The sequence below is a fragment of the Equus caballus genome, chromosome 5 (assembly GCF_041296265.1).
Source record: "Equus caballus isolate H_3958 breed thoroughbred chromosome 5, TB-T2T, whole genome shotgun sequence".
Classification (NCBI taxonomy): Eukaryota; Metazoa; Chordata; class Mammalia; order Perissodactyla; family Equidae; genus Equus; species Equus caballus.
In genome coordinates, this window is record NC_091688.1 from 99,392,396 (window position 1) to 99,411,644 (window position 19,249).

The following is a 19,249-nucleotide window of genomic DNA, read 5'->3' on the forward strand; positions in this document are numbered from 1 at the left end:
ATCAGTGAAACAGAAAAGCAATAAAGAAATATCAATGAAACTAAAAGCTGGGTCTTTGAAAAGATCAATAAAATTGCTAAGCCATGGCTATTGATCAGGACAAAAAGTGAGAATACACAAATTACCAGTGACAGGAAAGAAAGAGGGACGTCGTTACAGAGCCTGTGTATATTCAAGGATAATAAAGGAGTATTAGGAGCAACATATGCCCCAGACGCAGAAACTGAGGTGAAATGGACAAATTCTTGAAAAAGACAGACTACTAAAGCTCACACAAGAAGAGAGAGATAACCTCAATTAAATTAAATAGATAACTCTAGTTAATTAAAAGCCCTAGTTAGTAGGGCTACTTACCCTATTTTTATTAAAGAAATTGAATTTGTAGTTAAAAATCTTCCCCAAAAGAAAACTCTAGGCCCCCATCACTTCACTGGAGAATTGTACAAAATGTTTAAGGAAGAAATAATGCCAATTCTACATAAATTCTTCCAGAATATAGAAGAGCAGAGAACATTTCCCGATTCATTTTATGAGGCCAGCATTACCCTCTACCAAATGACAAAAACATTACCTGGGGGAGGAAAAAACTATAGTCCAAAAAAATCCAGCAGTATGTAAAAAGGGTAGTCTTCATGACCAAGTTGTGTTTACCTCAGGAATTAAAGTTAGTTTGACATTTGAAAGTCAATCCGTGCAGTTCACTATAATAACAAGAGTAAAATAGAAGAACCATGTCAATAGATGGAGAAACTCTATTTGACAAATCTGACACCCATGATGAATTTAAAATTCTCAGCAAGCTAGGAATAGACGGGAACTTGCTCAACCTAATGAAAGCCATCTACCAAGAAAATTTGTTGCTAACATACTTAATGGTGAAAGACTGAATACCTTTTCACTAAGATTGAGAACAAGGTGAGGATGTCCGCTCTTATATAATGTTCTATTCAACAATATACCAGAGGACCTAGTCAGTGCAGTAAGGTAAGAATAAGAGATCAAAAGTCATACAGATTGGAAAGGGAGAAGTAAAAATGCCTCTATAAAAAGCATGATCTTATATTTAGAAAATCCTAAAGAATCTAGGAAAGAGTGATTAGAATTAATTAGTGTAGCAAGGTTGTGAGATACAAGGTCAGTATATAAAAATCAACTGTACTTTGGTTCACCAGCAGTGAATACTTGGAAACTAAGTAAATAATACTGTTTACAGTAGCTTCAAAATTATGAAATACTCGGGAAAATTTAACAAAATATGTCAATACCTGTTACACTGAAAACTGCAAAACAGTATTGAGAGAAATTTAAAAAGACCTAAATAAATGATTTTTATATTTATGTGTGTTTATGTATTGAAAAACTTGATATTGTTAATTTGTCAGTTCTCCCCATATTGATCTATAAATTCAACACAGTCCCAATCCCAGAGCAGGATCTTTTGTTGAAATTGATAAACTGATTGTAAAATAGTCAAATCAATTTTGAAAAAGCACAGGGTTGGAGGATTTATCCTCCTTGATTTCAGGACTTCTTATAAAGCTACGGTAATTAAGACAGTGTGGTATTGGATTAAGGGTAGACATAGATCAGTGGAACAGAACGGAGTCAGGAAATGGAAATAGACCGTGTGGTCAATTGTTTTTGTCGTGGGTACCAAAATAAATCAATGAGGAAAGGATAATGTCTTTAACGGATGGTATTGGGCCAATCTGATAGCTATATGCACAAAATGAACCTTGACTCTTACCTTAGGAAATACACAAAAATTAACTTGAAAAGTATTATGAGTTATGAGTTGCATTGTGCCCCCCCATTCATATGTTAAAATCCTAACCCCCAGCACCTCAGAATGTGACCTTATTTGGAAATAAGATCATTGTAGGTGTAATTTGTTAAGATGAAGTCATACTGTAGTGGGGTGGCCCCCTAATCCAGTATCACTGGTGTGCTGATAAAAAGGGGATATTTGGGCACAGCCATGCACATAGGCAGAACGCTGTGTGAAGATGAAAGCAGACATCAGGTTGATGCCTCTACAAGCCAAGGAGCACTGAAGATGGCCAGCAAACCCCTGGAAGCTAGGAGAGGGGCCGGGAACAGATTCTCTGCCACAGGCCTCGGGAGGAACCAACGCTGCTGACAGCTTGATCTTGAACTTCTGGCCTCCAGAACTGGGAGACAGTAGATTTCTGTGTTTAAGTCTCTCAGGTGGTGGTACTTTGTTATAGTAGCCCTCGCAGACTAATACAGAAAGCATCATAGACCCACGTGTAGAGCTAAGAACCATAAAACGAGCAGAAAACATGGGAGAAAGTCTGTGACTTTGGGTTAGACCCAGGTTTCATAGGAAAGTCATAAAAAGCGAGAATTATAAAAGACAAAATTGACAAGTTAGACAACATCGAAATTAAATTATTTTGCTTTTCAAAAGACACCAGTAAGATAGTGAAGAGGCAAGCCATAGACTGGGAGAAAATATGTGTAAAATCATATATATCATGTATATATGATTAAAGACTTGTATCCAGAATATATGTAAAGGAAAAACTCTTACAACTCTGTAATAAGAGAAATAACTTGAGTAAAGTTTGGAAAAGATTTGGACAGACGCTTCACCCAAGAAGCCATGCTGATGGACTCTCAGCCTCATTTGTCATTAGGGAGATGCAAATGAAAGTTACAGTGAGATACGTTTCCTTCCCCACTGGAAGGTCTCAGACAGTCCGAGTGCTGATGACAGTGTAGAGCAGTGGGCTCTCCTCCGGTGCTGCTGGGAATGCACAGTGCTACAGCTACTCTGGAAGACCGGTGGCAGTTTCTTATAAGGTTAAACATACTTTTACTCAAAGAACCAGCCATCCCATTTTCCAGGTATTTACCCAAGAGAAATAAAAACGTGTCCACAGAGAGACGTACTCAAAGGTTCATTATAGCTTTATTGTTAGCAAGTCCTGAGAACAACCCAAATAAATGTCCAGTGACTGGTGACTAGATAAACCAATGGTGGTATGGCCATAAGATGGAATACTAATCAGCAATAAAATGCATGAATTACTGAGACAACAGCGTGAATGAATCTCAGAAGCCTTATGCCAAGTGAAAGAAGCCGGACATAAAAGACTACATACTGTAGAATCCCATTTACATGAAATTGTGGAACCGCAAACCGCAGAACTCTGGTGACAGAAAGTAGACCCCAGGTTGCCAGGGCTTGTAAATGGGGGAGGGCATGGACCGTAAGGGGACAGGAGGGGACTTTCTAGGGGGGTAAATGTTTCTCTTTTTTTTCCAGTTATACTGCAATATAATTGACCTGTGGCATTGTGTAATTCAAGGTGTACAGTGTGTTGGTTGAGATGCACTCATATACTGCGAGATGATTGCTGCAGTAGTGTGGGTACCACTTCCACCCCCTCACCTCATTAACCGTTTCTTTTTTTTTATGGTGAAAACATTTCAGATCTACCCTCTTAGCAACTTTCAAGTATATCACAGTGTTGTTGACTATAATAACCATGCCGTACATTAGATTCCCAGAACTTAGCCCTCTTATAACTGGAAGTGCATATCCTTTGACCAACATCTCCCCATTTTGTCCACCCCACTGCCCCTGGCACCCACCATTCTACTCCCTGTTTCTACAAGTTTGGCTTTTTTAAGATTCCACATATAAGTGAGATCATACGGTATTCATTTTTTTCTGTTTGACTTATCTCACTTTGCATAATTCCCTGAAGCTCCATCCATGTTGTTGCAAATGGCAGGATTTCCTTCTTTTTCATCGCAGAATAGTATTCGTTGTATATATATCACATTTTCTTCATCCCTTCATCTGTAGGTGGACACTTAAGTTGCGTCCATATCTTGGCTGTTGTGTGTAATGCTGCAGTGAACATGGGGTTGCAGAAGCTCTTGGAGAGTCTGACTTCATTTCCATTGGATATATACCCAGAAATGGGATTGCTGGGTCACATGGAAGTTCTCTTTTGAACTTTTTGAGGAGCCTCCGTACTGTTCTCCACAGTGGCTGCCTCAGTCCACATTCCCACCAGCTGTGCCCGGCCTCCCCGTTTCTCCACCTCCTCTCCGACACTTGTCTCTCGTGTATTTGATAGTAGCCGTTCTGACAGGCATAAGGTGATATCTCATTATGGTTTTGATTTGCATTTCTCTGATGGTTCGTGATGTTGAGCACCTTTTCATGTACCTGTTTGGCCGTTTATATGTCTTCTTTGGAAAAATGTCTACTTAGGTCTTCTGCCCATTTTTAATTGGATTATTTGGTTTTTTGCTGTTGAGTTGTATGAGTTCCTTATATATATTGGATGTTAACCCCTTCTCCGATAAATGGTTTGTACACATTTTTTTCCCATTGCCTTTTCATTCTGTTGATGTTTCTTTTGCCGTGCAGAAGCTTTTTAGTGTGATGTACTCCTGCTTACTTATTTTGCTTTTGTTGTTTATGCTTTTGGTGTCATATCCAAAAAACTGTTTCCAAGACCAGTGTCAAGGATCTTTCCTCCTGTGTTTTCTTTTAGGAATTTTATGGTTTTAGGTTGGAATTTCTTTATCATGGTTGTAATGGTGGTTACATAGTATATACATTTGTCAAGACTCATTGAGGTATACACTTAAAATTGGTGAATTTTGCTTTTTATATGTTATGCTTCAACAAAGAAAGAGCAACAAAGAAAGAACGTCTGCTGTCTTGTCAAGTGCTTTGTTAGGAATACGAGTAGCTGATGTGAAGTGGGTCCTTTCCCGGAGCTCGCAGTCTGCAGACACAGTGGAGAAGGACCGCGGTTCAGAGAGATCAGAGCGTTGGAGAGAAGCACCGTAGGCGCAGAGGAGGGAGTTCTGGATGAGGGGAAGCCCACAGAGTCGCTGCCTGAGTTTTAGCTTGTTGGATGAACAAGAGTCAGATGAGTGTTGCGGGAAGGGCATTCCAGGCAAAGGCACTGAGTGTGAAACTGCGTGTTCTGTTTCATAAGCCACAAGGAGCCGGGTATTGCTGGAGCCCTGGAGCTCTGAGATTTATGTCCACGTGGCCAGAATTGAAGCTGGACAGGTTGGCAGGGAGCTAAAAGGTGGACTGTTTCTCAAATTTGCTTATGAGCCTCATTGCAAGAGAAGTGGTGTACTTGAGAGGGACACCCTCCCTCTGGCTTAGAGTTGAGGTGATCAGTGCACCCTTTTATTTCTCTTCATTCCTTTCCTTTTGGCTTAAAAACAAAACAACAACAAAAACCTTTCATTTACAATTAACTGTTTTAAAATAGTAATTCTCCCTGGACAGACCTCAGCTGAATTTGTGTAACTCAGGCTGTCCTTGAGCTTTTACACATTCGGAGAGGAACTATGTCTTGATGTTTGAGAAAGCCTTTCAGACCAGCCATCTGGGGGAGCTCTGAGACCGTCTGGGGGAGCTCTGAGACCACAGGATGTGGCTTGTGCCTACGGGCACATACCAGTCTCTTTGTACCAACAGGGAGCAGTGAGAAGCTCCCTCACATTACAGTTTGCAAAGGAGGGAATCTTCTGAAACTGCTTGTTGGTGCAACTCCATTTGTATGAAATTGTGGAACATGACTGTTGGTGGCGTGATGCGGGGAAGTGTGTGTGTGTGTGTGTGTGTGTGTCTAGTGGGAGTGGGTACAGAGCTGGATTTTGACTCGTGACTGGAACAGCTGATTTTGAGGGCCTGCTCTAAAATCAGATGCTTTCTCGTGTATTACAGGCAATGGATTTTGAAGGCTGGGCCGACACCCTCTTTCTCCTGCAGTTTACACTCTCCTGTGTGATGGGGTAAGCCTTTTCTGCCTTGTTAGCAGGTAGTTTTCCTAGAGAAATTTCTTCCAGAGTCCTTTTGCCTCATTCCCCAGTATCCTATTCTGTCTCTTGATTGTGTCAGCATGGGATGTGAACCCCCCACATTCAGGGGATTTCACAGCCCTTGGGATTGTGGCCTCAGGGCTACTGAACTGATCTCAAAGTCATGCTTAGGATGGAGAAAATAAACTGGTATCTACCCAATAACCTAGTATGTGATAAGCACCATTATATTTCAACATGCGTTCTTTTATTTCATTCCTACATTAACTATTTTACAGATAGTGTTGCCCATTACCTGTGAGAAAGCAGGCTCGGAACCCAGGTGAATTGTCTTAGTTTGTAGTTAGCAGGTGGCAGTGGCAGCCTTTGAATCGGGGGCCGTTTGACTGCTCTCTGCCATGTTGTCTTCCCCTTAGAAGGGTGTGTGTGGAGGGCAAGTGCATGTCCTCTTCTCACCTCCATAGAGCTCTCACGTGTTCCTTCTTCAGCCGTCCGTCCAGGTGACATTTCTCCCTGGGTCTGGCACAGGCCTGGCACACAGTGAGAGGGTGCTTGGGACGAAAGTTGACAGGGCACCTTAGTACTGAGTCGGGCTCAGCAGCCTCAGTGTAAATCTGAGAGTTCCAGCGGCTGCCACGTAGTTGTTAAGGGAACCTAGATCCCTTCATGAAGTAGTTCTGATTTGGTTTTCTTCCATCCGTAAGAATCTCTCTGGCCTTGCCCTGGTCCAGAGGTCCTAGTGTCCTCAGGGGAGGCGCACAGCCCAGCTGGGCTCTGTGCGCTCTGAGCTCTCTGTTTGGGTTAGAGGAGTAGGAGCATGATCTAAAAAGGGTACTCAGGGTTGCGAAGGATGGTCTCCAGCTTTTGGTGAGGATAACTGGGAAAACACCTGGTCAGGAAATGCACATGTGTTTCTCTTTCGTGACATTTTAAAAGTCTGCAGCTGCGGAACATGCAGGCTGAGGTGGGGAAAGCTCACAGTCGGTGGTGGAAGGTGGCAGCCCGGCCAGCACTGGCCGTTCCTCTTGGCTACAGATTATTATGAAGTAAGCAGCTGGGTCTTACTTAGAAGATGCCTGTTCCTTCTGTGTTCCAGGTTTATCCTGATGTATGCCACAGTGCTCTGCACTCAGTATAATTCTGCTCTTACGACCACCATAGTTGGCTGTATTAAGGTGAGTTGAAAAAATACTGTTATCTTTTGGGTACCTGCTTTATTTGACACTTGTTCCTCTAAAATAAGTCTGGCTATGGCCTTAAGCCCCATAATCCTTATTTCCTCACATATTGTCTTGACAGTTTGACAGCTTGTGGTAATGGTTTCTGAAGCAATCTTTTAGAACTCGAGGAGTGCACAGTCTCCACTTGCGGTCAGCTTAGCTCTGAGGAATGTGGGAAAAGGAGCGTGGGTTAGCGTGAGGACGGATTCGGCCTGCGTCAGACAGGGCAGATGGCGGCTCAGCACTGAGGCCTGTCCCTTTAACCTCCAGTGGGAACGGGTTTGTTCTCTGCCTCACTGGGTTCTGGCTGTTTTGTAGGGAAAGGATGCCTGCCAGAAGCTAATCAAGGGAGTGTTCCTCTGTGGGAGCCAAACCTTGAATGGCCCACTTTTAAAAGCTGACATTTCCAGTGATGTCATTTCCTCCTGATCATTCCATTTGAGGGAGGCTCATTTGTCATCAGCCAGGAGGGCCAAGTGCACTTGGAGATTGAGCTGAAGTTAGTGGCATGAAGCCCGAGGCCTCTCTCGTCGGACTTTGTGATTCTCATGCTTTAAGATCTGCGAGGCCACTGCGTGCCTCACTTCCACAGTGTTAGCAAGGGAGGCTGGCTCTCTAAAAGGTGAGGCCGAGGCAGATCCCTGGTCACTGGAGGAGGTTGTGGTGCCCTTGGGACTTTCTGATGCCCCATCTGTCAGTGGTGAGGGGAGCAGTGGCAGAGTAAGGTTTTACTGCCTCGCCATGTTGCCTCTGCACGCCTCATGCGTGCTGCCCACCTGACCTCTAGAAACTGGATTTGGGTTAAAACACCAGGAAGTCTGTGGCTTCAAATCATGGCATTGGAGTGTTTGTGTGAATAGAATTCTAAATTAAGCTGTAACAAGTGGGTTGTGTGAATTCCATGAAAGCTGGAGACAGTTCGTCTGCCTTCGGAGGCCTGGACTGGCCGAGGCAGCTTTAGCCCCTGGACGGACGCGCTCTCAGCTGTTTGGTTATGTAAAGTGAACGCTTCCAGAGCACAGTGGATGGCTTGCATCTGCTGAAGGAGAACAGCAGGAACACAAGGAGCAGGGCAGTTCGTACTGTGTTTTTAGCCAAGGACAAGGATGGTGGGAAAGCCTGTGTTTAATGTTACTAATTCAGCCTCTTTGCTTAGACTTTTAGTGTACTTTATTGTTATAGCGTGGGGCACAACAATGTGTTCGTTAACATAGAGTCCAGTACTTTTCTTTTGATATCTCCTCCTCCCTATACTAGTCCAAGAACCCTATGGACTTAGTCCAAAGGGATCAGTTTTACTTCCAAACTCTAGAGGGTGGGAAGAAGCTCGACTGATTAGTTTACAGTTTCTGTGGCTTCTCACGCCTACTGGGGTTGCTGTCGAAGGACGGCTTGCACTTTCAGACACGTGGGATGCGCTGACGCCCTCGCCGGTCAGGGCCCCGGCCAGAGTGGGGCTTCTTCCCTTAGCCTCCCTGGGTCATTGTGCCCCCAGGGGCTTTAAGCCCATAAACCCTTGTGTCAGCATTCTGTGTTTCTCTTAAGTGTTGGGGGAAATTACTTAGGATAGCTAGTTAAAAGTGGAAATTCCTAGGCCTAACCCAGATACGTTGACTCAGAATCTCTAAAGTAGAGCCTGGAAATCATCGGTTTTGACAAGGTTTCCAGGCGACTCTCAGGTGTGCTGGAGTTTGAGAATTGCACTTAGTTTTGAACTAGCAGCGTGGACTCTTCTGAGCTTCCTGTAAGCTCTGCTTTGGGGACGTTGTGGTCTTTTCCTGATAGCAAACCTTGGTTAGGATGCCCTTATAACACACCCACAGTTTTTCTAACTTCTGACTGATTTTGAGCAACAAGGATTGGGTTCTCTGTTTTTCCCCTGTCTGAACTTCTCTGGGCAGTTTATGCAAATTGTTCGGCCCTCTCCCTGGATCTCTGCGTTCTGGGAGAAGTCCTGTTCCGCACTTTCCAGCTTGCTTACTGGCCTTGTTTACTGTTTCATGGGATTTAATTTTATTTTTTCCTCTCAAATACTAAGAAAATCCACTCTAAAGTAACTTGCTGTGTCCATCGCTAGGCCTAGAAGAGGCTGACGTAATTTTCAATGCTCTCTCAAAGGGCAACCCGTTATAAAAATAATTCTGAAGTTTGTTTTGACCTTTTTAAAACACTGTGGCGCTTTACTCTCTGCTTCAGAGGCCTAATCCAGGAGAGCCCAGGTACTTAAAATACTTGTGATATTTACCGTTTATGGCAGTCACAGCAGAGGGAGGCAGGGACTCATGGATGTAAAGGAAAGGAGGTTGGGGAGAATTGAATAAAAGTTTAAACTTTGGAAAACTTTTATTTCACGTTTGTGGTCTCTGAGGGTAATTAAAAAGGAGCCAGATACGCCGAGATGTCGACAGCTGGCAGTTTAAGGGGAGTCAGGAAAGGCGATTTTAGGAACCTACTTTAGGTGACTTCCTGTGTGTTTTTTAAGATAAATCAAGGAAGATTCCTCTAAAAACAGTCTTCAAGTTGGGGAACTCTGCTCCGTCCCCTTTCTCCTTTTCAAAAGATGCTGCCTGTGAGCAGGTCGTCCTCCTTCGTTCTGCCCTCATGAGGCGGTGGTTGTCCAGTGGGAGGTGGCTGACTGTGCCTGAGTGTTTTCCCCGGCAGCAGCAGAATCTTCTCTGTTGAGGTTCACGGTGTCAGCCCTGTCACGGGGCGGGGGACGTTTGATGGTCTTGTCAGTATTCTGCAGGATTGTGGACACTTTCAGCTTCTGGAGAGAGAGCCTGAGAAGAGGCTGACGTCATGGTCTCCTTGTTAGTGTTCTTGCTCACGCTGCACTCATTTTGCAGGTTTTTGTTATTGTCTCTTTATTTGTTTTTGTATTTTAAGGGTCGGTATTGGGTCATAGTGTGGATGAGTTTATGTGATTGTTGAAAAAGCTCAGTTAAACCTATATAACAGTATTGCCATTTTTCTTTTTAGAATATATTGATAACTTACATTGGAATGGTCTTTGGTGGAGATTATATTTTCACATGGACAAACTTCATTGGCTTAAATATCAGGTAGGTTAAAATATTTAAATGTAACCACTTTGACAAGTGGGGTTTGGATGCTCACATGATGTTGTAATAAGGTTGGGCTGCTGATTGAATCCAGATTTGTTCACTAATTAAACAAACACTTGGGATGCTTACAATTGTGCTGTATATTTAATGTCAGTAGATGATGCTTTTTAAGAAAGGGGGAGAAAACGGTCCCATGTTCTGTGCACAGCATTTGGGGAATCTCTGGGAGTTGAGCTCCTTTTACTCAGCCTTCAGAGAACAGTCCTTTATTTATTATGCTAGACGGCAGTGCAGTGTTCTCGAACAAAGAGTGCGCTAAAGAGTACCAGCTCTGTTAGAATTGTTTTAGGTGTATCTGACCTTGGACAGGGCACTGCGTTTCTTTAGACTTTATCTTCATCACTGCCGAGGGTGACTCGTGTGATGGATCTTTCTCAGTTCGAGAATTTTGAATCTCATGGTTTTAAATACTATTGATATACTTAAAAATTCTCCAATTTGTCTTTGGGCTGGACCTCTGTCCTGAACTGTGACTTGTATAGCTAACAGTCTGCGTAATATCTCCAGCTGACATGTCCAAAACTGAACTTCTTATATTTCCTCCAAAGTCTGCTCCAGCCACAGCCTGTACATCTCACTTGATGGAGACTCCATCCTTCCAGCTGCTCAGTTCAGAAACCTGGGAGTCATCCCTGACTCTTGAGTGTTATGCCTGATATCCAGTGTGTTAGCCAGTTCTGGTGGCTCTGCCCCCAGAGTACACCATCCAGAGCACCATCTGCACTGGTCCCATCATCACCCAAACCACCACATCACTGTCCATGCTTTCACACTTGTGTCCTTGCTTTACCTCATCCTCTTCCCCCAGTCAGTTCTCAACAGAGTAGAGAGTGTGTTTCTTGTAAAAGGTAAGTCAGAACATGTCACTCTTCTTTTTACCACCCCGTGCCCCCATGGCTTTCCATGTCCCAGAGTCCTGACAAGGCGCTCCAGGATCTGTTCCCTCGTTACCTCTCCGATTTCGACCCCTGCTTCTTTTCTTCTGCCTGACTCCACTTCATCCACACAGACCTCCGTGATGTTTCTTTAGAGTGCTGGGCATGCTGTCTCTTAGGGCCTTTGGACAGGATGTTTCCTCTCCCTGGAGCACTGTTCTGCCAGATGCTTGCGTGGCTGCCTCCTCTACCCATGCATGTTTCTGCTCAAATATTCCCTCAAGGAAGTCTGTCCTGACCACCTGATTGAGAACTGCAGCCTGCCCTTCCCCTTCGGGTGCTCCCAAACCCTCTTACTCTACCTTTCTATTCGTCCTTTCCAGGGCACTTACTCTCTTTCTAATATACTGTATAATTTGCCCGTTCGTGTTTATTGCCTGTTTTCTGTCTGCCCTGCTAGGATGTGAGTTCCATGAGGGTCGTGATCTCTGCCTATATTGTCCACTGAAGTTTCCCCAGTTCCCAGAATGAATCCTGGTAGTTGCTTAATAAATAGGTGTGTAATGGATTCTATATGGATTGGTGAAAAAGCACTTGGAAACTACAGAACTCTCTCCTAGAATCTGGTGGTATCATCTTTTTAATTTTCAGCAAGTTATATAACCTCTCTGAGCTTTTATTTTTTCAAATGTAAGCAAATGATAATACCTATTCTACCTTCCTTATGGATCAATATGAGAATTTAATACTAATATTATTACTTGGTTAATAATTCATTGTTGCCCTTTCCCTGACATTTATTTGCCACTATTGTTGTTTGTCTTTTAGAGGAAAAATCATTTGTTGTTTGTGGGGCAGGAGTTGGTGGGAGGGTGGGTGTGTGGACCTGAGGACGGCATGCTCCAGGAGGAGGGTGAGTGGTGCATCTCAGCCCGGTTCCCAGCTGCGGTCCTGATGCTTGCCGTCCCGGCGACTTTGAGTGAGCTGTTTATCTTTCTGAGCTTCAGTTTCCTTGTGTGTTGCAGATGAAGATACCTTTCTCTTTAGAGCTGATAGAATGAAATAATCTAATGAATGGAAGGTGCCTGATTCACTGGTTGCTCTCTATGCTTAGTAAATGTCAGTTTCTTTCATTAACGTCTGTGAGTAAGGGCCAGGATAAGAGGAGCAGCACAGTGAACTAGTTCTGATCTGGACGTGGCCAGTAATCTGGATTAAATCTGGATTGAAGAATCATATGACACCGTGTAGACCTGACTCAGAGATGTCTTGATTTTCTGTTTGTCCCCTTCAGGTACCATTTTGGCTTCACCAGAATGGAGCAAAAGCTTCTGTTTGCATCTTCAGATCTCTGCAGTTCAAGTCTCTTATAAGATAACACAGTGGCTTAGAAGAAAGGTTAGGTATCTTTTCACATTGCAGGCTGTTTTAAAAACACTTCAGTGCCTGAGTATGTTGACTGTTAGAACTTAGGTCAGCCTGACATGTATCGAATCCAACATTTCGAGCATTCTCGCAGTGGAATTTCGTTTTGCGTCAGATAGTTCTGGCTAAACAGTACCATTTTGCTAGCAAGGTAGTTGATAATGATGTCATTGGTACTCTGTCCCTATGTAGTATTTTTAATAATTTGTAATTGCTGTCACGTTTTATTATAATCAATTTTACATGTCATATCTAATCCCTGTTTCGTTATAAGGTTAGGGAGAAGGAAGTGATGTACTTAGCCAGTCAGCATTCCAATTATTTGCCGAGTTGGGAGTAGAATCCAGGTGACCTTGTGTTCAAATACTCTTTCCATTACAGTGTGCTTTTCAGCTTTTGTAAAGTATATATTGTCTAATTTTTTTTTCACTTTTTCTCTTTAAAATGAAAATTATGGTTTTACTGTTTACTTTTTTTGACTTCCACTAGTTGGTAAGCAGACTCATAGGTTGTGGACATTACTTTTATTTTTTTTAGTGTAAAACCCAAACTTCGAGTGACTAATTACTAGATTTCACTTTGATTGGAAATGGTGTCAGTCCGTTCTTGGCTGACTGCACTTTGAAGGAAATCACTAATTGAACGGTATTCTTAAAGGATTCTGTGATTGAACCCAGATACGTCTCACTCCCTCCAACCTGCCCCGTGTCTGCTGTTTCCAGAAGAGTTTGAATAGCGCTCCTGGTCAGGTTCCAGTGCGGGAAGCCAGCGGTGTGCGCTGGTGGCTTCTCAGGCTCCATCCAGGTTTGATTCTGTGACCTGAGGAGGCTGTTTTCTGTAGGGCTCTCCTGGGAGCCTTGCTGCCCCAGCCCCGTTAAAGGCCTCTTCCATGGCCGGTTGTGAGTGCTCCTCAGGCCCACAGCAGCGGAGGGGACCCGGGGGGGCAGCGAAGGGTGGTGCGCGCGGGCGCGTGTGTCTCCGTCGGAGGCTGGGCTCGGGCCTGAGCAACGCAGCCTTTCCGGGCAGCGCTTTGTCACTCAGAGCTGCCCAGGCTAGACTCTGAGAATCTCTGCAACTCATCTTTGTCTGGGATTCTTTTTTTTCTTCTGTTTTTTAAAAAAATTAATATATGATTTAAATACAATAAAAGTCGCCCCTTTAAAAAACAATCCAGCCTTCTAAAAATCAATAAAGCAATTATAATTTTAAAAAAGTCCCACCTTTTTAGTGTACGGTTCTGCGAGTTTTGACAAATGCAGACAGTCATGTAACTACCGCTACCACGTTCAAGATATAAGACAGTGTATACCCTCTAACCTCCCCATGTGCCGTTGCACTGACCTCTCCCCTACCCTCAGCCCCTGGCAAGGATCTGTTTTCTGTCCATTTCGTGTCCAGAATGTCATACAGTGATACATAACTTATAGTTAGGTAGCTTTTGGTCTGACTTCTTTCACTTAACGTGGCATTTGAGATTCTGCCTTGTTCTATATATATCAATAGTCTGTACCTTTTCATTGCTGAGTATTATTCCATTAAGGATTTATCACATTTGTTTCTCCACTCACCAGCTGAAAGACATTTCGGAAGTTCCCAGTTTTAGCTGTTTTGTATTAGCTGCTAAAACATTTGCTTTGAAGTTTGTGTGTGAACATAAGTATTCATTTCCCTTGGGTAAATACCTCAGAGTGGAATTCCTGGGTTGTATGGTAAGTGTGTGTTTAACTTTATAAGAAATTGCCAAACTATTTTCAAAAGTGTGCGTAGCATTTTGAATAACCACCAGCCCTGTATGAGAGTTCCACTTGCTCCACATCCTGCCCTTGGTGTTGTCACTTTGTTTTTTAAATTCTAGCCATTCAAATAGATTTTAGTGGTATCTCATTGTGGTTTTAGTTTTCCTCGTGGTTAATGAGCATCTTTTCATGTGCTTATTTGCCATCTGTATATATTCTTTGGTAAAATGGCTCTTCAAATATTTTGCCCATTTTTTTTTTTTTAAGATTTATCTTTTTCCTTTTTCTCCCCAAAGCCCCCCAGTACATAGTTGTATATTCTTCGTTGTAGGTCCTTCTAGTTGTGGCATGTGGGACGCTGCCTCAGCATGGTCTGATGAGCAGTGCCATGTCTGCGCCCAGGATTCGAACCAACAAAACTCTGGGCCGCCTGCAGCGGAGCGCACGAACTTAACCACTCAGCCATGGGGCCAGCCCCTATTTTGCCCATTTTTTAAAAATTGGGTTATTTGTTTTCTTAATGAGTTTTGAGTGTTCTTTATATATTGTAGATACAAGTCCTTTATATGTTATGTGATTTGCAAGTATTATTTTCCAGTCTGTGGCCTGTCTTTTCATTTTCTTAACAGTCTCTTTTGAAAAGCAAATTTTTAAAATTGTAGTAAAGTCTAATTTATCAGTTTTTTCTTGTATGGGTTGTGCTTTCAGTGTTGGATCTAAGAAATCTTTGCCTAACCCAAAGTCACAAAGACTCTCTTCTATTTTCTTGTAGAAATTTTATAGTTTTGGGTTTAAAGTTAGTTATATAGCCTATGTGATGTGAGGTCTGCGTGAAGATTCTTTTTATTGTGAGTATGTTTTTTAATATAAATATCCAATTATTCCAGTACTTTTTGTCGAAAATACTATTCTTTGTTGAATTGACTAGTTCTTCATAACAGTCTTTGGAAGTTCTTTTATTATCAGTGTTTTATAAATGAGGGGGCCGAGGCTTCAAGAGGGTAAGTGGAGCACATCCTGGACATGTGCGATGAGCCTGTCTCAGTCCGCCAGGCACTGTGCTCTAGAGAGACACGATGCTTCCCTTGCATCTGCCAGCGTCACACAGCGAGTAAGTCATGTCGTGAGGACTGTAACGAGATGTATTGGACTCCAGAGTCCAAGTTCTCACCTCTTAATGCATTGTCATTCACTAAATGACTTGAATGATTATAATGTCGCCTAGTAAATCATATGTGTATCCAACGCCGCTTTAGATTTTCAGCTATTTGGGGCCAGAAATCACTTGTCTTATTTAAAGTTGTGTCAGTGTTTATGCCTGGCCCATAATAGGCATTCAGCTAGTAATAATAGTAGCAAAATACTAGCCAATGTTTTTTTGTGTACTTGCACTAGGCATTGTCCTAGGTTCTCCGTACTCCGTCTTTATGACAGCCCTATGAGGTAGATACTGTGAACATTCCGTTTCACAGAGGGGCTGAGAAACTGGCCCATGGTACCCAGCTGGTGAGTATCCAGTCTGTGATTTGCCCTCCCAGTCTTCTTTCGTAACCACAGTCTAGTGAATGGTGAAGAGATGACTGAGTTATTGTCTTTTCATGTCCTTTCGTGATATGTCATCACACTGGTACATACTCAAGCCAGCCTCCTTTTGTGTGACAAAAACCATTTGACTGTAGCTTCTGAGGCCAAAGCAGGGTCTGCACAGCTCCGGGATGGGGCAGGGCGCAGTGCAGCCCGGAGTCGAGCTCCAGAGCTTCCTGAGGCCCTGGGACCAGCTGACTCTGTCCAGCGCCTGAATGGACGGGTCCCTCACTTTGGACTCCTTTGCCTGTTTCCTTCGAAGTGCGTGTTGCTGCTTAGTTCCAGACTGCTTCTCTTCCTGCGTGGTTCCATCCTGGTAGACTCTCTTCTGGTTCCAGGCTTCTAAAGTAAGGACATAGCATTTCCTTGGCTCAGTGTCCTCTCGTTTGAAGTGAGAAAATGCCACGTTTTGATTTATCGGTTAGTTGCTGCTGATGGAACATCTCCTGGGCTATGTACAGAGTTTATTGTATTATATATAGCTGTTGTATAACTGGCATCTCACTGGAATAACTTGCACTTTTGAATAGGAAGTACAAAGATTAGCTAGGCCTTGGTGATACCATAATTCCTGACAGCAGAACACTGAACTGGAATATAGCAAAAAATCAAGGCTCCGTTGCTGACGCTGCCGCTCGTGAGCTGGAGTCATCTGTCTGATTCTGCCACTGCACCTCCCTGGTTCACCCTGACGCAGTCCTTTGGAAACTGCCCTGTGGCCAGCAGGTGTGAAGTTACTTTGCAGGAGACTTAAGACATTTGAAGGAGCTTCCTCCAGGTGTAGAAAACACATAAAATACACGATCCTTTTAGTTCTGATGGCAGTCCTCCACCCACATTTTAGGGATGTTTCAGAGGCTGGAAAGAAACAGGAGTACACAGGTAGGGGAGAAAATGCGGGAAATGCTTGAGTGGTTTGAGCCCCAGGCTGAGGAGTAGGACTGAAGATGTCAAGAAAGCAAAGCAAGGGCTGTTTTTAAATATGTGAGAGATCCCCTCCTTTGCAAAAAACCAGACAGTAAGACTAGGTAGGAAACAGTTTCTAGGCTTGTATTCTTTTTTCCCCTTACTGTTCTCTAGTGCAGTCTTTAAAAAAACCCCTACCTGTTTGTCCTTGGAGCCTCACCAGAATCCTCATCTTTTTTTTTTTTTTTTTTAAAGATTTTATTTTTTCCTTTTTCTCCCCAAAGCCCCCCCGGTACATAGTTGTATATTCTTCGTTGTGGGTCCTTCTAGTTGTGGTATGTGGGACGCTGCCTCAGCGTGGTTTGATGAGCAGTGTCATGTCTGCGCCCAGGATTCGAACCGACGAAACACTGGGCCGCCTGCAGCGGAGCGCGCAAACTTAACCACTCGGCCACGGGGCCAGCCCCCAGAATCCTCATCTTAAAGCGAGCGTTTGCCTGACTCACGTCAGTTAACGAAGCAAAGAATATTCTTGTCGGCCCGTGAGTTCCAAAGAACATCAGAATGGGATTGGAGAGCCTTTTATTTTGTTCTGAATTTCCTCCTGGGTAAATTCCTAAAACTCCCATGCAGATGGACTGGTCCCCACGGCGGCCAGACTCCTGTGACTCGGGTCCCTCTGCAGTACATGTCCAGACCGGCACTTACCCTGGAACGTAAAGGACGTGCCCAGGGGTCCGGAAGGCAGCGGGTGGGCGTTAGTGTTCCTTCAGCACCTGGTGCCTGATGCCACCACCTTTACGCTGTTGCCTCAGGTAAGCATCCCGAAGTTCACACGATTGTGCAGTCGAGGCTCAGAGAGGTGGAATAACTTGCCCAAGGTCACACAGCTACCATACTGAGAAGCAGAGCTGAGATTCTGACCCTGATCTGACTCAGTCTTCCTCAGGGTGTAGCCGCTTGTGGGCGCAGGGGTAAGAGATTAACCTGCCCCTCTTTGTTTGAAGGTTCCCAGAGTCTCCTTGCTTACCTCCGGCCTTACCGCTGATTCGTGTGGAGGCTCCTGCCTCCCGTGGGGCAGGGGGAGAAGCAGAGCTGTTGAGCCCCTTCTGTACGTGTGTGCAAGGGAGGGAGTGCTTTGTGCCCTGAAGCCGCGGGCTAATTTTATCTTCAGGGAGTTTGTGATCCAGCTGTGAGGACTCATTTACTCATAACAAACGTGTGCTAGGGACCTGCGCGTGCTGAACATCGCCTCAGGCAGTGGGGATAGAGCTGCTCTCAAAACCGTTGCCCTTTCTGGCGTCCCCCTGGTGGGGGAGACAGAGGATGAGCGAAGGTAATTGAGGGAGGTGATTGCTGGTGACAAGTGTCAGCCGTGGTAATAGTAATGGAGAGAGTAGAGCAGGGAAGGGGGCTGGCAGCCTCGCGGGCTGGGGGTGCTCCCTGAGACCTAGAAATGGAGGGAACGAGCCACACTGATTTCTGGAGGGAAGAGGAAATGAAAAGGCACTGAAGTGGGAGTGTGCCTGATGTGTGCAAGTCACAAAGAGGAGGCCAGTGTGGCGGGAGTGGAGTGAGTGAAGCGAGATGGGCTGCAGAGGTAATGAGGCGGACGGGCAGACTGAGGACCACCGTTAATAGATAGGAAGATGTGGGTGGATTTTAAATAGAGGAATGATGTGATCTGGCAGTTTTATTTCATTTTATTTTTGGTGAGGAAGATTGGCCCTGAGTTAACATCTGTGCCAGTCTTCCTCTGTTTTGTATGTGGGACGTGACCACAGCATGGCTTGATGAACGGTGTGTAGGTCTGCACCCGGGATCCGAACCCATGAACCCCAGGCCGCCGAAGCAGTGTGTGCGCACTTAACCACCACGCCACTGGGTCAGCCCTGTGACTTAGTTTTAATCGGCTCACTCTGGCCACTGTGTTGAGATTAGATGAATAAGGAGAGAAAGTGTGAAATGATTATGTTAACAGCAGTGGCTTTCATTTATATAGGAATCATATGGCATTTATAATAACATTAGGCATTTATGTGGCATTAATAATAGCAGTGACGAGGCATTTTCTATACATTCTCTCCAAAGAGCTTTCAACAGCTGTTGTCACACAAGCATCGCAAGGTAGCTGTGCAGACTGGCTCTGGTAATAAAGGTGGTGGTTGTCTCAGGAACTGAATCACACAGAGATTTGCTGGGAGGTGTTCACTGAAGAAAGGGTCCTTAGGCTAGGCCTTGACCAGTAGGTGGGACTTGGAGAGGTGGGCGAGAAGGGTGGGTATCCAACCATGAGTGCTGTGGCAGCAGAAGCGTGGAGCTGGAAGTGCAGGTGGGAGGTGGGCAGCGGGTGCCCCAGGAGGGCGAGAGGAGGAGGTGTTGCACGAGGGTGACACTGGACAAGCAGACTGAGGCCACGTGTGGGAGGTCTCCTAGCAGAGGAAGAATGAGCGCCCAACCAGGAGACGCTCTGAGAGCTGCTGACAGGCCACAGGTGGTAGAGGTTAGGTCGAGGCTTGCTCACGCACAGACGGTAGAGGCCTGGT

At 44.5% G+C, this 19,249-nt stretch overlaps 1 protein-coding gene across 1 annotated transcript in view; it reads left to right on the forward strand.

The window, feature by feature from the left end:
- The window catches only part of SLC35D1 (solute carrier family 35 member D1), a 53,129-nt gene that overhangs the window by 24,033 nt on the left and 9,847 nt on the right, over positions 1-19,249 (forward strand). Inside the window, exons 9-11 of the mRNA XM_070268881.1 lie at positions 5,738-5,805; positions 6,929-7,007; positions 10,032-10,114. Coding sequence (XP_070124982.1) covers positions 5,738-5,805; positions 6,929-7,007; positions 10,032-10,114 — 230 coding nt within the window. The remainder of the gene's footprint in view (positions 1-5,737; positions 5,806-6,928; positions 7,008-10,031; positions 10,115-19,249) is intronic.